Below are 13,422 nucleotides of genomic sequence, written 5' to 3'. Positions count from 1 at the left end.
CAAAACTTAAGCTTCCTGGGTCTTGGTTTCCACAAATGTAATATGAGTTACTGTGGGAGAATATGACAAGGTTTAGTAAGCATCTAGTAAAGTCCCTGGCACTTAGTATGTAAGCAACATCTTTTAGTTTCCCTTTTGTCCTTAAGAATAAAAGTTAGAAGTTTAACTCAAAAATTAGAAGTTTAGAATTCCAGGATATATATGCCTGACTTCACTGTAACCTTGATATATGAACTTGGATAAGTTATTTCACTTCACAAGACTTCAGTTCCTTTTCAATAAAATGGGAGTTGGGAAGATGGAGGGGTGAGGAGCTGGGCTTTACGATCTTCATGCTACCAAGATCACCTATTTCTAAAATTTTAAATGATTTTTTTCTTTTTTGGATCACAGTGAGCACAGAAGGTGAAGGATAAGAAATATTTTGCCATAATTAAAGGATGTTTCTCAGTGTTAGAGGTCAAGGTGAAGTCATGCAAACTCTACCTCCTTATGGATTTTACAATTGACTCACTTATACCTGCTTAAAGCAATAGGTAAACTGAGAGGTGGTTACTGTTGATCACATTAATAATTTATGAATCATCAAGTAATTAAAGCACAGTAAATTCTCACAGCATTTTTCCTTATTTATAATTCTTTACCTAACTGCTTTTTCCTTTGAAAATGGGAAACTGAGACCTAGGATATTTGCCTAATGGTTCAAACAGAGCTGTGACCCATTCCAAGTTTGTAAGTCTTTTTATAGCCAGAGGGTATTTGCCTTTGAAAGAAGGTTTGATTTTCCTGAAAGAGAGATTTTGCACTGACCTCTGGCCCCATTAAATACTTTGGACATTGCCTATTCACTATAATAGGAGCAATATTTGTTTTAATTTAGGGCATCAAGTAGGAAATATTGACAAAGACAAAATAATGTTTTGAAAACAGCCAGATTGAAAACATGAATAATTAAGTATGTTGAACTTAGCTGATAAATTAAAAAATACTTATTCCTAAGTATTTAACTGTACTATTTCAATGTTAGGCCAAAGGTGATCCCATTTCTAAATAGAAATGTGGTCTTTCTCTCTAGACTAGAGAAAGGGTTGGTTGCATAGACAGACATTGCAAAGTATAGAAAGGCATTTATCCCTCTGACAGATCTGTTTTAAATAGATCTATTTGTTTTCAGCTAAATGCCAAAAGGAACAGTCAGATGATTCTGGTAGCCTTTTCTACGACAAGGCATTTATTTTCCTGTGTAAACACTTTTCTTAAGCATCTCAATCGGCTCCTTCTCCACCTTTTCTTTGTATTAGCCCCTTATATTAGTGTCAAAAGAACTGAAATTCTGATTAGATGTTGCCTGTGTTTCCGTTTGAGTGAAAGAAATGACTGCTAACTTGGATATATTCCTCTTGAGAAAGAAGATAAAGGGGCATGTGACATTGATCCTCATGCTAATATTCTTGCATAGGTAACATAATTATGATAGATGACAAAAATATCCAATAAACCACAAAGCATATTTGCAAAGCTGAAAGGTTTTGGATACCTTAAACAAAGTCCAAATGGCTAAATCTTCCAGGGTACATGTAGCCTGAGGGCATACTTAGTGGCATAAAAATTAAGTGGACCTATTTTAATGGGAAAAAAAATGCCTAAAGTTTTTAATCACACTAGTAACTAATGATTTCCTGCTCTGCATGAGGCCAGAGCCATGTTTAAGAAGACGAATACGCATACAACTTAGAAAAACTCATTCAAAATCAGAGTTGGAGAGAATCATAAAAAATTCATTTAGAAAATGTAGCATATGTGTCACATGTTTTGACATCACTGATTAGGGACAGGAGAAAGTATATATACATATATATTAGTCTTTATATAGGATCCAAAGCTTTGTAACTTGTGACTAAATCACTGGGATCTCCAATGGTAACAGATCATAGTTTGACATTCCCTGACTTTCAGTGCCATGACTTTTGGAAGAAAGAACACAGGCTGGAAGTCTGAAGACACTATTCTGGTTCTGATTCTGCCTCTTGGTAGCTCTGTGAGTTTATGCAGGTGATTCAAACTTTCTCAGCCTGACTGTCCACCTGCATAGAATGGAGATAAAATTAATTTCTTCCCAGAAATCTCATGGAGGTTTTGTAAAATAATTTAAGCTAACCAATAGGAAACCATGTGCAAGCTATAAAGTCTTCTACAAATATAAGAAATTGCCATTATATTATCATGGTGGAACTTAATGTTCTAGGCCTCTTTATTTTTGTTTGGTTGTTTTAATTCTACCCTTGCTTTCAAGTCATGTAGACGTGAATACATTTGCTATAATTCACCAAATCAAAGTTCCCAGCCCTGAAAAAGCCACACTTGGAAGAATGTAATAGAAATGCTTTCTTTTGGACTATACTACCCTCTGAAATCTCCTTTGGAATGTAATTCAGTCAGAAGCAATTATGGCACTAGCACATATTCTGAGAATTCGTGAAATCCCCCAGCCGAAGCCATGATTCATTGCTCCAATACCAATAGCATTTGGCAGGCTATAGTTTGGAAGCCACAATATTGGCTGCTTTTTAGACTCTAAATTGCGCCATTTGGACTCATTGTGGTACTGCCTGCTCCCACCACACTGAAGAGATAGCACCAGAATCCCTCAATCTCTTTAAACAGAATTTTCCTTAGTTCCTCTCAGGCCTAACTGAACATTACACTTTCCCGGATTAAGAGATGACATGGTGTTTTAGGGCCCCCCTCAGGTGTTGCAACATGAATATTCTACTTATTTATCTTATACAAAAGTCTTTGAGAAGCAGCTCTGGATTTTCCAGCACCAACTTAGGCAACTGTCATTCAAATTCTTAATGATGGGTTTATATAAAAATGTGTTCTCCACACCTCCATTTGCTTCATCTTAGATGGCAGCATGGTTCTTCCTTTGAAACTGAGCATTAAAGGAAATGGCTCCTTCAGGCAAATAGCATGGTTCAATTACTATTGCAAATGAAATATAGATAGGGAAAAAGCTACAGATACCCCCTTGAGCTATAATGGTAATGTGCAGCCAGGTAGGCTGGGCCTGGGTAAGGAAATCAGGCATAGAGCCCTGGCCAAATGACACTTCAGATAAGGAAGATAGAAATCTTCTGCCTAGGTGATTAGTCTATAATTTCATTCTGTCTTTCCAACATACAAAGCTACTTTTGTTCACAAAGTCTACGTATTTCCCCAATACCCTCTGAAGAATCTTAGGATGTACAAATGGATGGATCTGGATGTGACATCTTGGGGCCACCAGGTGGGGGCTTGGATTACTTTGTAGCACCCAAATCTACAGCTTGAACTCCTCCAGGGATGGGAAATAACCATTTCTGAATGAACTCAATTTCCTTTGGTACCCTAACTTTAGGGAAGGAGTTTTAACTATTTTAACTCTTCCCAATGCCTGCACCTCAACTTAACACTAAGGGAATGTCACCTATTTGAGGTCTATAAAAATTCTTAATATTCACCCCCAGAGGCAATCTGATCCAAATACTAGCATGGGTCTCCCCCTTCTCCTTACAAAACAATCAGGAGAAACTGTTCAGTGTCTGTGGGAAATCAGGTGTATGTTTAGGTCTATGGATTCCCTCTTTATATGAATCCTTACCAAAAAGAAATAAAGCAAACCTAGCTTGATTTTTTTTTAAAGATTTATTTATTTATTTATACAAGTACTGGGTACAGTCAGAAACGCAGGAGGGTGAAAGAATTCACCAGAGCCAGAGTGGGGAGCAGAGCAGGCAGACTGATGAAATATACTGCTGAGGGGACCAGCGGGCACGGCAGGAGAGATCTGTCGCCATATGGGACCCTTGCCCAGCGGCTGGGGATCAAACTGGTGCTGCAGAGGCTGCGGGCAGCCGTGCAGCCCAGGGCTCAACCGCTGCACCACCAGGGGAGGCCCCTAGCATGATTTTTTTTTTTTTTTTTGACTGAACCCTTGATAGCTTCTAGTAAGAGGTGTTTTTTTTAGAAATGTACAGAAAAATTCTGTATTAATATTACTTTCTGGGAGAATGAATAAACATTAATCAATAAGTTTAGTTTGTAGACTCAGCCTTATTCCTACATGAAGAATTGAAGCTATATTTGGGTCTATCCTGTATTCTAGCACTCTCCCTATTCTTCATAATTCTCCTATAGTCATATATACATACTGACTGACTTCTCATTGGGTAATACTTTTGCTTGATATGCTTGTCATGAGCAGCATTATCTCTGCAATTCATTTCAGTCAATGTCATCTCATGCTTCAGTTTTGAACAAACTGTTCTTTTTGCTCAGGTACATGAGTCCATTCACAGACCATGTGACTATTTGCAAACATGCTAGTTTGGACTGACAAACCATGACTGGAATGGCATGCATCTATAAAATACAAACTGTGTATTGTGCATTTGAATATGAACTGACCTAGTTAGCAGTCTACTAGGGAGTGGATATTCCCTATATAGCTTAGTTTGAGAAGCGAGAAGTATTTTTTTGAATATTCTGTTCTTCATTCTGGATAAGTCATCCCCTAGTGCACCTTTATAAGGGACAATGGCAGGTGATTATGTTTATCTTTATGTACATATCACAGAGAAAATGTGAGCTATGTAGCCTAAAATGACTGAAACTTTTTTAGCACTAAAATAAGATTTCTCAATATGTGGTGGTAGTTTTTACAAATGAATCTAAAGACTATCTTATTGTCTTTTTAAAAAAGAAAATTTTATGCCATTCTCTTGGGGTATACACATGAAATTACCCATATAATAGATTATTAATATAGCTACCTATATAGGCTATTTATCACCCATTTAACATAAAGGCTACATGGCTACATATTGACACACTCAAAATCAAGAGATTTCCTTACCTGCCATGAGTTCACATTTACTTTCCCTGAATTCATGAGACAGCACATCACTGGAGACGCCTATCTTCACTGGCCATGACTTTTAACACACAGAGGTCTTGATGTGTCTTTTAAGCTCTGGGCTTCTGGGAGACTCATGCTGAAGTGTGGATGCACATGGGTTGAGGACAATTAGTTCCATTGGCCAGGGTCTGATTTCTTCTGTTTTGTTTGACTGGGGTGTGCTTGGCTTCCATCTGCCTGTCATCCTAGAATAGCATCCAGACCCAGCCTATGTAGTGTCTCCTGGGCAGGAAGGTTAAGTCCCCAGCATGACTTGCCTTCAGCAACTAAATAAACAAGACAGCTTGGAGATGAGCTTTTATTCATAGGAAACCAGATAGCCTTTTTGATAATGAAATATTTATTCCCTATTATCTTCTTGTTGCCAAGACTACTGTGCATAGTACATTTCTTAAATGGTACTAGAAGGCTACATAACTTAACAGATATTCGTAGAATATAAATTTTATTTTTAAAAATATCTTGAATGACATTCTATTGACCAGAACTGACTGTGGTTTGCCATTTGATGTTGACTGAGATCACTCCATGTTCCACTTTAAGTCAGCGCTTTTTCTTCTTGTTTTTAATCACTGCTTTCCTTGAAGAAACAACACCTCTACTTTATAGCTTAGGAAAGTGGGGTCAAATGTGTTCATTTTAAGGCAGCTAAATGAATTAATCAGTGTGAACTGATTTTTTTTAGTTAGAAAAGCTAACTTTTCTAAATGAACATTTATTAACTTCATTTAATACACATATTATTTTTAACTATTTACAAAGTGCCTGCTAAGTTCTGTGGCACTCCAAAGATATAAGATCTCGATTTCCAGGTGTCTTCTGCATAATGGGACCTGTTAGCACCATACAGATAATTCTGCACCAGGGCAGACTCGATAGCACTGTAGGAGTATAAAGTACTATAGGGTATGGAGGAGGAAGAGGTTAATTCTGATTCGGGGTTTTCAAGAAGGCTTTGAGAAAATGCTGCCATTGATTTGGACCTTGACAAATAATAGAAATGCGTAACATTCATGGAGTGAAAAGTTCTTTAAACTTTTTTCTTTTAATTGTCATGATGAACCTTGTAAGTCTTATTATAACTTCCATTTTATAGTTGCATAAACTGATGTAGAGAGCAGTTATATAATTGCCCAAAGTTTGTAAAGTTAGTAAGTGATGGAGTCAGGATTCAGATTTAAGGAGTGTGGCTCATTCTTAAACATAATGCCATGTTGATTCCTGTCAGGATCAATAAGGGAAAATTCAGGACTGTTTAGAAAATCCTGAGTCTATTAATATGACTTGAACATCAGGGACAGGGATAGGGTGAAGGGATTGAGGACCTGTGATACAAGGTACACATAGGAGGCAAGTAGGGTTGTAGTGTAGATTGTAGCAGGGGGATACAGGGGAGCGCTCTGGTAAGATTTCTGTCACAGGAAGACTTTTTGAAGCTGAAGATTGAATAACTAGAGTGAAGGAAATCATTTAGGGATCTATCTATTCATTAAATAATTAAAAAAAACTATTTTGTTGAAGAGATCTGAGTGATAAGGATACAACAGGGCATAAGGGAGATAGTATTGACAAGGCCTACATGCTCATTGTGTGGAAAGAATATGGAGAGTATATAAGAAAGTGGACAGATAAGCAATATAATTTTATATAGTTAAGAAAGAAGAAGGAACCGAGAAAATGAGAGAAGGCGGGAGGGAGGAAGGGAAGCTTGTATCACTTTGCCATTTTCTGGGAGCTATGCTGACTAAATGTGCTTTTTGTGTAAAAATGTTATTAGCAAACTACCTCAGTGTGAAACTGTATGTCTCATGAATTTTCCAGTGTTGAACAATGTTCCTCTCAAGGCCTGTCTTTGGAGGACATGAAAAGTCTTCAGTTCTTACCCACTGACAAATATGGTAAGTATATAGATTCTTCAGATTGGCGAAAGACACCATGGTGATATCTAGTTAAGAAAGTGATGAGAAACGCTTGTATTTTGTGATATATAGAAATGAAGGATGCTTTTAAAATATTACATTATAAAAGTGCAGACTTTGATCCTGTAAGTCTTGTACAACTGTGCATTTACCTTTGAGTTTAATAATGTATGTGAGTACCTGTGGGTGAAAATGATCAATAATTATTGTGAAAATAATTTCCAGTGTTGGGACACTCCGAAAACTTAGTTGCCACCTTATGGGTCCACTGCCTCCACCATGACATGCAGGTAGGGAGGAGAAAAAGAAGCAAAATTTCCACAACTCCAGGACTTCTCTTAGGAGAAGTACCAAAGAGTAGAAAATAAACCCATTCATTCCTCAAAAAGCTGGAGAGGAGGCAAGGCTATCACTGATGGGATTCATTTACCCAGGACTGCTTTAAAAAGAATGACTAAAGCTCTTTGAACTAATTAACAAAGTTCCACGCAAGCCTCTGAAAACCAGAGGATGGGCAATCACCCTTATCTTCAGCTGTCATATTAATGTGCTAGGCCTGTGATGCCCTTTTTCCAAGCTCTAAGCCTGAGAGGCTCTGTATTTAATTGGAAGTTTAGTTTAATGTGCTTATTTATTCATGGCAACTTCCTCTGACAATATGGAAGACAGAAAAAACTGGATGTCGGTTAAAAAGATCAGGTTTATTACAAGAACTGGGCTGGGGAAGAATAAATTGGAAGGTATGTTCCTGGTTCTCTGATTTACATGGCAATAAACCCTGAACACCCTCAGCTTTGATATCTTCACCAATGTGCTTCATCAGCAGAGTGTCATTATGTTAAGGAGTCTTTAAAAAAATGGAGAAAAAAGGAATTGTACTGGATACATGCACATAAACTACTTGGGGACATTGAAAAAGGAAACTGTGCTTCTGACTCCCATCACATGTCTGGAATGCAGCTGAGTGCTTTATTCTCAGCATTGCAACATAACTGGACTGTCCAGTCACAGGGAAATGTGCACGAAGTGTCATATCATCACATTTTTTATAGCTATAATATCATTTTCTCAAACCTTTACAGATATGACTGCACAACCACAAAATATAGGGCGACCTTTGAAATGTGTACTTTGACCGGAAGGCTTTCCTTTCAGCTTGAACTTCAAGATGAAATAGTTCTCTCACTTAGTGACCTATTTCTTAAAGGGATAAGATTTGGAGCAGAACTCCCCAAGACAGAATTGGTGCAATAATACAAAAGTTGGACTTTCCTATGTATGTCATTAGTGTATTTGAATAGAGGGAGAACCCCTATAGACAAAGAAGATACATTTAGTATCTCCCACTAGGAATATCACATCATTAAAAAAAGAACCGTTTAGTTGCCTATGTTCATTTCATAAACCAACCATGGTATAACAGCAACTTTATGAACTATTTCTAACAACACCACCCCCATCCACCACCAAACAACAGGGCTAGAAAATGAAGATAAAATTAAGTACCTAGGGCCTCCCCAGTGGTGCAGTGGTTGAGTGCTGGGCTGCAAAGCAAATAAATCTTTTTAAAAAATAAAATAAAATTCAGTACCTAGATATTTTCTCTGTACTTGGAGACTTTTCACTCCAAAGTTACAAAATGTGTGCTTTTCCTCAAGCCTGTGGCCACATTTCACTTGTGTCCCTCTTGAGGTGAGTGGCTGCCAAGGGCAGTAACCTCTGCCCTCAGCTCTGGCTCTGATAGCATCTGTATTAGCATCAATGCCCTGTTGATTTTGCTTCCCATACCCAAAGGGGAGCCTGCCCACACTGGGGGAATGTGTGCTCACAATCAGACTCCCTTGGGAGTGCTGTGGGAACAGGTCAGTTAGCCGTCACATAAGAAGGTTGATTATAGTAATGAAAGGATGGCAAACTTACTAAAGTTCTATCTATGCCTGGAATGAAGTCACAGTTTTAGGTTGGACGAAATGAACTATTTTTGCTTTAGGATGTGGACTTTGCTTTAGTCTGCTCAAACTTAAGTTTCCGTGTTGCATATCCTGCTTCTCCTCTTTCTAGTCTATATCCACCTTCCCCTTCCCCCCCCCACACCCCCACACACAGTCTTCCACTTATCTGTCCTGGGCCAGCGCCACTGAGGGTAAGCGAGAAATGACAGCAGGCAATGGCGGTGGCATTTCCTCTCAGGAGAGTTTATGTGCTACCTAAGACATTTTGACAGAGACCTTCCTTTTGAAAATAAATACACCTATTCAAGTGCACATTGCTAGATGTCTTGATGAAAATGCAGATGGCTGAGTAGGTTCTGAAAACTCAGCTATCCAAAGCAAGCAAATGCAGCAGTAGTTATTGACAAATGTGCCCATTTTCACAATAGCGATGAATGGCTTCCTTCCTCGAAGTGGAAAGGTAACTGCTTTTCTGTACGAGTCCTGTGTTGTCTAGGACAGCAGCCGACCCTGAGTCACTAGCTCTATTTTGGAGCACATCCAGGGCTATTGCTTCAAGAGGTATCAAATGTCACTGGTATTTAGACCAAAGCATTAATATACAGTTAAATGTTAGACTCTGAGGGAAGAAAAAGAAACAACCAGAACCAACCTGTGATAGAGAATGGCTCTGTCTTTTTCTCTGCTGCTCTCTAAACCTTTTTTTTAAGATTGATTTATTTATGCATACAAGAGCTGGGGTACAGACCAGAGATGCAGGGGGTGAGAAGATACACCAGAGACACAGTGGGAAACAGAACAGGCAGGTTTACTGAAGTACACTGCTGAGGATAGCAGTGGGAGAGTCAGGAGAGGTCTGCTGAACCATTTGGGTTGCTCCCTGGCTGGCCAGGGATCAAACACACTGCAGAGGCTGCGGATTGCTTCACAGTGCAGTGCTTAACCCCGTGAGCCACCAGGGAGGCCCTAAACCTTTTTTAAACCAGCATTTCTTTGGCAGTCACTGTGTGCCAGACACTGTCCTCATTGTCTTGGGTGTTATCAACCCTTTAAGTCCATAGTGTTACTTTTTCCTCTTACAAATGAAGATGCTGAAAGGCACAGGACCAGTACGCAATAGAGGAACCAGGGTTTACACCCAGACATGCCTGACAAGAAAACCTTGCTTTCAGCCACCATGTACACCTCCTTCCTCTGTGCTGCTTTACTGCAAACTCAGGATGTCACCTGGACAGCTTGGGTCACATCAGACATCAATCATTTATGTGCCTCTGATCTCAACAATCGCTTTCATTTGAAATTTTGTTTTTGTTTACAACTGCTTGCTAGCAGCTCTTATCTCTGTTTTTCATGAGTCTGAAAAAGCAATCCAGTGACTGTGTATAGCATGGGGTCAGGCTGGTTAAGGAAGATGGGGAGATGGACTGAAAGGCGAATAAGTAACAACTGAACTTCTTTTTCTGATGCAGGCTACGTGTCTGATCCCATGAGCCCAATGCATTTTCATTCTTGCCGTAATAGTGGCAGCTTTGAGGACAGCAGCTGACAGCATTCTGCATATACCTAAGGAGAGTTTTCCCCCAAATTGACAGCAACAAATCCAACCATGGCAGGTTTGCTTCCAATTATAATATTTTACCCTCTAAGGCCTCCTTAAGCTGGCTTGTTTATACTGGTCCTACTTAATTCCCTACCACAGTTGGGCTTTGGATTTGTGATTGAAGAATGAAATGCAAAAGAACCAAAGCAGAATGCATTTGAAGAATTGGTTTTAAAGTTGCAAATGAAAAAATTTTTTTTTGTTGTTACTTAGAGATGGGGCTTAAGACCATAGCGGAAACTTATCAATTACTATGTTAGTTTAGACTGTATTATTTAGACATGGATTTGATTTCTTAGAATATTGTTCATTTCCTTATCTCATTATGTCATTCGGATGTCCGGTTCTGTGATTAAAGATTCCTTCGTGATACACAAAAATTGATTCAGAAGTGTATTTCATTCCAACAAGGCTTTTACTGATCATACCTTCTTTCAGCCATATTGGTAAAAAGAAATAATGACCTTCGGATCAAGAAGATTACAGAAACATAAAATTACTTAGCCTTTCTATTTCATACCAAGTGGTCTCTACTTGGACAAACTGTTGCTGTGATACCGAGTTGTCATAAATGCCATCAGTTCAGTTACGAGACAGGTCAGTACATGCAAATCTGCCATTTATACAAAGGCTGGCACAGCTGCTGCTTTTGAAAAATGAGAAATCTGTCCCTCATTCTTGTCCCAACCAAGAAGACAGAAATTTTTTCCACCAAACAAAAATGATTTTGTCATTGAAAAAAAGTATGGAGGACCTCCCCGGTGGCGCAGCGGTTGAGCGCTGGGTTGCGAAGCTGCCCGCGGCCTCTGCGGCGCCGGTTCGATCCCCGGCTGCTCCCCGGCCACCGGAGGAGGGTCCCACATGGCGCGCAGACCTCTCCTGCCGCCCGCTGCTCCCCTCAGCAGTGTACTTCGGTCCTTATACCTGCTCTGCTCCCCGCTCTGGCTCTGGTGAATTCTCTCACCCTCCTATGCTTCTGACTGTACCCAGTGCATGTATAAACAAAACAAACAAACAAATAAATAAATAAATAAAACATACCTCTAAAAAAAAAAAAGAAGAAAAACAGTCTGGAGAAAAGCATGCAGGAAACCATGAAAATTCAGTGTGATAATTATTGCCTTTAACCTCTATGAGAAAAATAAAATTAGTAAAGGAGGATTGGACATCCTCTAAATGAAAGTTTCTAGATCTCAACGCTAATATTGACATTTTAAAGAGGATAATTTTTTGTCCTTGCACTATAGATTGTTAAAGGCTCCGTGGCCCCTAATCTCCACTTTAGGATGTCAGTATAACACCTTGCTTTTGACAATAATCAAAATTGTCTCTAGACATTTCTAGATGTGCCCTGGGGAACAGAATTTCCCTATGTAAAGAACAGCTTCTATAACTGTGGGATGATAACTGGGCCTGAAGGGCAAGGGAAGGATCTAGAGCCTGCTTGTAACTGGCTGCATTTATGCAAATCTGCTTTTTCCTGAGTAATGAGAACTCCTACACAAAAGGACATGAATAGGGCCTCCCCAGTGGCGCAGTGGTAGAGCACTGGGTTGCGAAGCTGCCCACAGCCTCTGCAACGCCGGTTCAATCCCCGGCTCTCCCCACGGGAGGAGAGTCCCAGCGCGCAGACCTCTCCTGCCTCCCGCTGCTCCCCTCAGCAGTGTACTTCGGTCCTTCTGCCTGCTCTGCTCCCCGCTCTGGCTCTGGTGAATTCTCTCACCCTCCCGCGCTTCTGACTGTACCCAGTGCTTGTATAAATAAATAAATCTTAAAAAAAAAAAAAAAAGGACATGAGTAGAAATGCTGATTACTCCTTCAATGTCTGTGGCAAGCCCCTCCATCCTCTCCCCTCTTCCTACCTTTTAGAAATTATGTTTCTTTAGGGCAATTTCTATCAGGAGAAAAGCAACCCCACCTCTGATATCCCTTTAAGACTTTTCTTTTGCCCTATGGTTGCAAAGTTGGAAGTGCCCCTTATTCTGGTTACCTTGTGGATAGTCAAATGTGAGTCCCAAGGTAGAAATGAAAAACCATGGTACATTTAATTAGCGTTGACTATTCTTAGCCCCCAACCTTTTTTCTCCCCCACCCGATTTTTCTAGAGTCAGGAGTACTCTACATCATCAAACAGGCTATCAATGGACTTCACAAAACAGCAAGACCAAGGAGCCTGAAATGGCAACAAAGCATCAAGGCTCCCAGCAAAGGCAGAAGAAAAAGAGGCCAAAGCTCTCCCTACAGCTTGCCGTCTATCCCTCTGCTCCAGCTACTTTGGGGAATAAACTGGCACCTGGCTGGCACACTTTGGGGCTGAATCCTTTTATGAATTGATTTGAAAGGACTATGTTAGGGATAAAAAGAAAAGAAAAAGGCACAATTTTAACTTGAAGATTCACAGCAGATGTAATTGCTGAATGTGTCTATAATGAGGCTGGGGTACATTAGGGGTTCTGCCAGGTTGCCATTGAATGGAGGGCATATCCAGAGGACGGACTTTGACTTCTGTAGTATCTCCACTTTAGGGGGGGTTTTCTAGAACAAATTTCTTTGTCTCCTTTATTAACCACGTCCTTTCTCCACACTGCATTTTCTTATATTGCTGCTTCCCTCTAGCTCTTTTCTTGTCAAGTATCTTGCATATAATGATGCTAATGCATCTTGATTCCTGAGAAAGGAAACCTTTTCACAGATGCCAACCTGTAGCTCACAAACCCTTTTCATTACTGCACCTTTAATGGGGCTCAGGGATCATATTAGAGCTTGTCTCCAGATCACGGATTTTTTTTTCTCCTTGCTGAAAATGTCTCACTAATTGCTTTCCTTTTCTGCTGGTAAAAATGAACTTCTATGATCATGATTTTGCATGCTTAGCACTTTAATTTTTTTTCTGAGTACATATAGAGCTGAGCTCACTTCGAAGATGTTCAATTAGCTATAATTGTAAGCCAAATTACAGCAGCACTAGGAAAGAGTTATTTCAACAGAGTG

General features: G+C 39.7%; 1 protein-coding gene across 1 annotated transcript in view; it reads left to right on the top strand.

The window, feature by feature from the left end:
* Positions 1-10,377, top strand: part of LOC311177689 (serine/threonine-protein kinase TNNI3K) — a gene marked incomplete at both ends in the record, with an annotated part of 250,766 nt that extends 240,389 nt beyond the window's left edge. The window contains 2 exons of the mRNA XM_084243926.1: positions 6,782-6,858; positions 10,301-10,377. Coding sequence (XP_084100052.1) covers positions 6,782-6,858; positions 10,301-10,377 — 154 coding nt within the window. The remainder of the gene's footprint in view (positions 1-6,781; positions 6,859-10,300) is intronic.
* Between the last annotated feature and the right edge of the window lie 3,045 nt (positions 10,378-13,422).

Source organism: Talpa europaea (assembly GCF_964194135.1).
Source record: "Talpa europaea genome assembly, chromosome: 9".
NCBI classification, from domain to species: Eukaryota; Metazoa; Chordata; class Mammalia; order Eulipotyphla; family Talpidae; genus Talpa; species Talpa europaea.
Note: the sequence above shows the minus strand (reverse complement) of the source record. Positions and strands in the feature narration are given on the sequence as shown.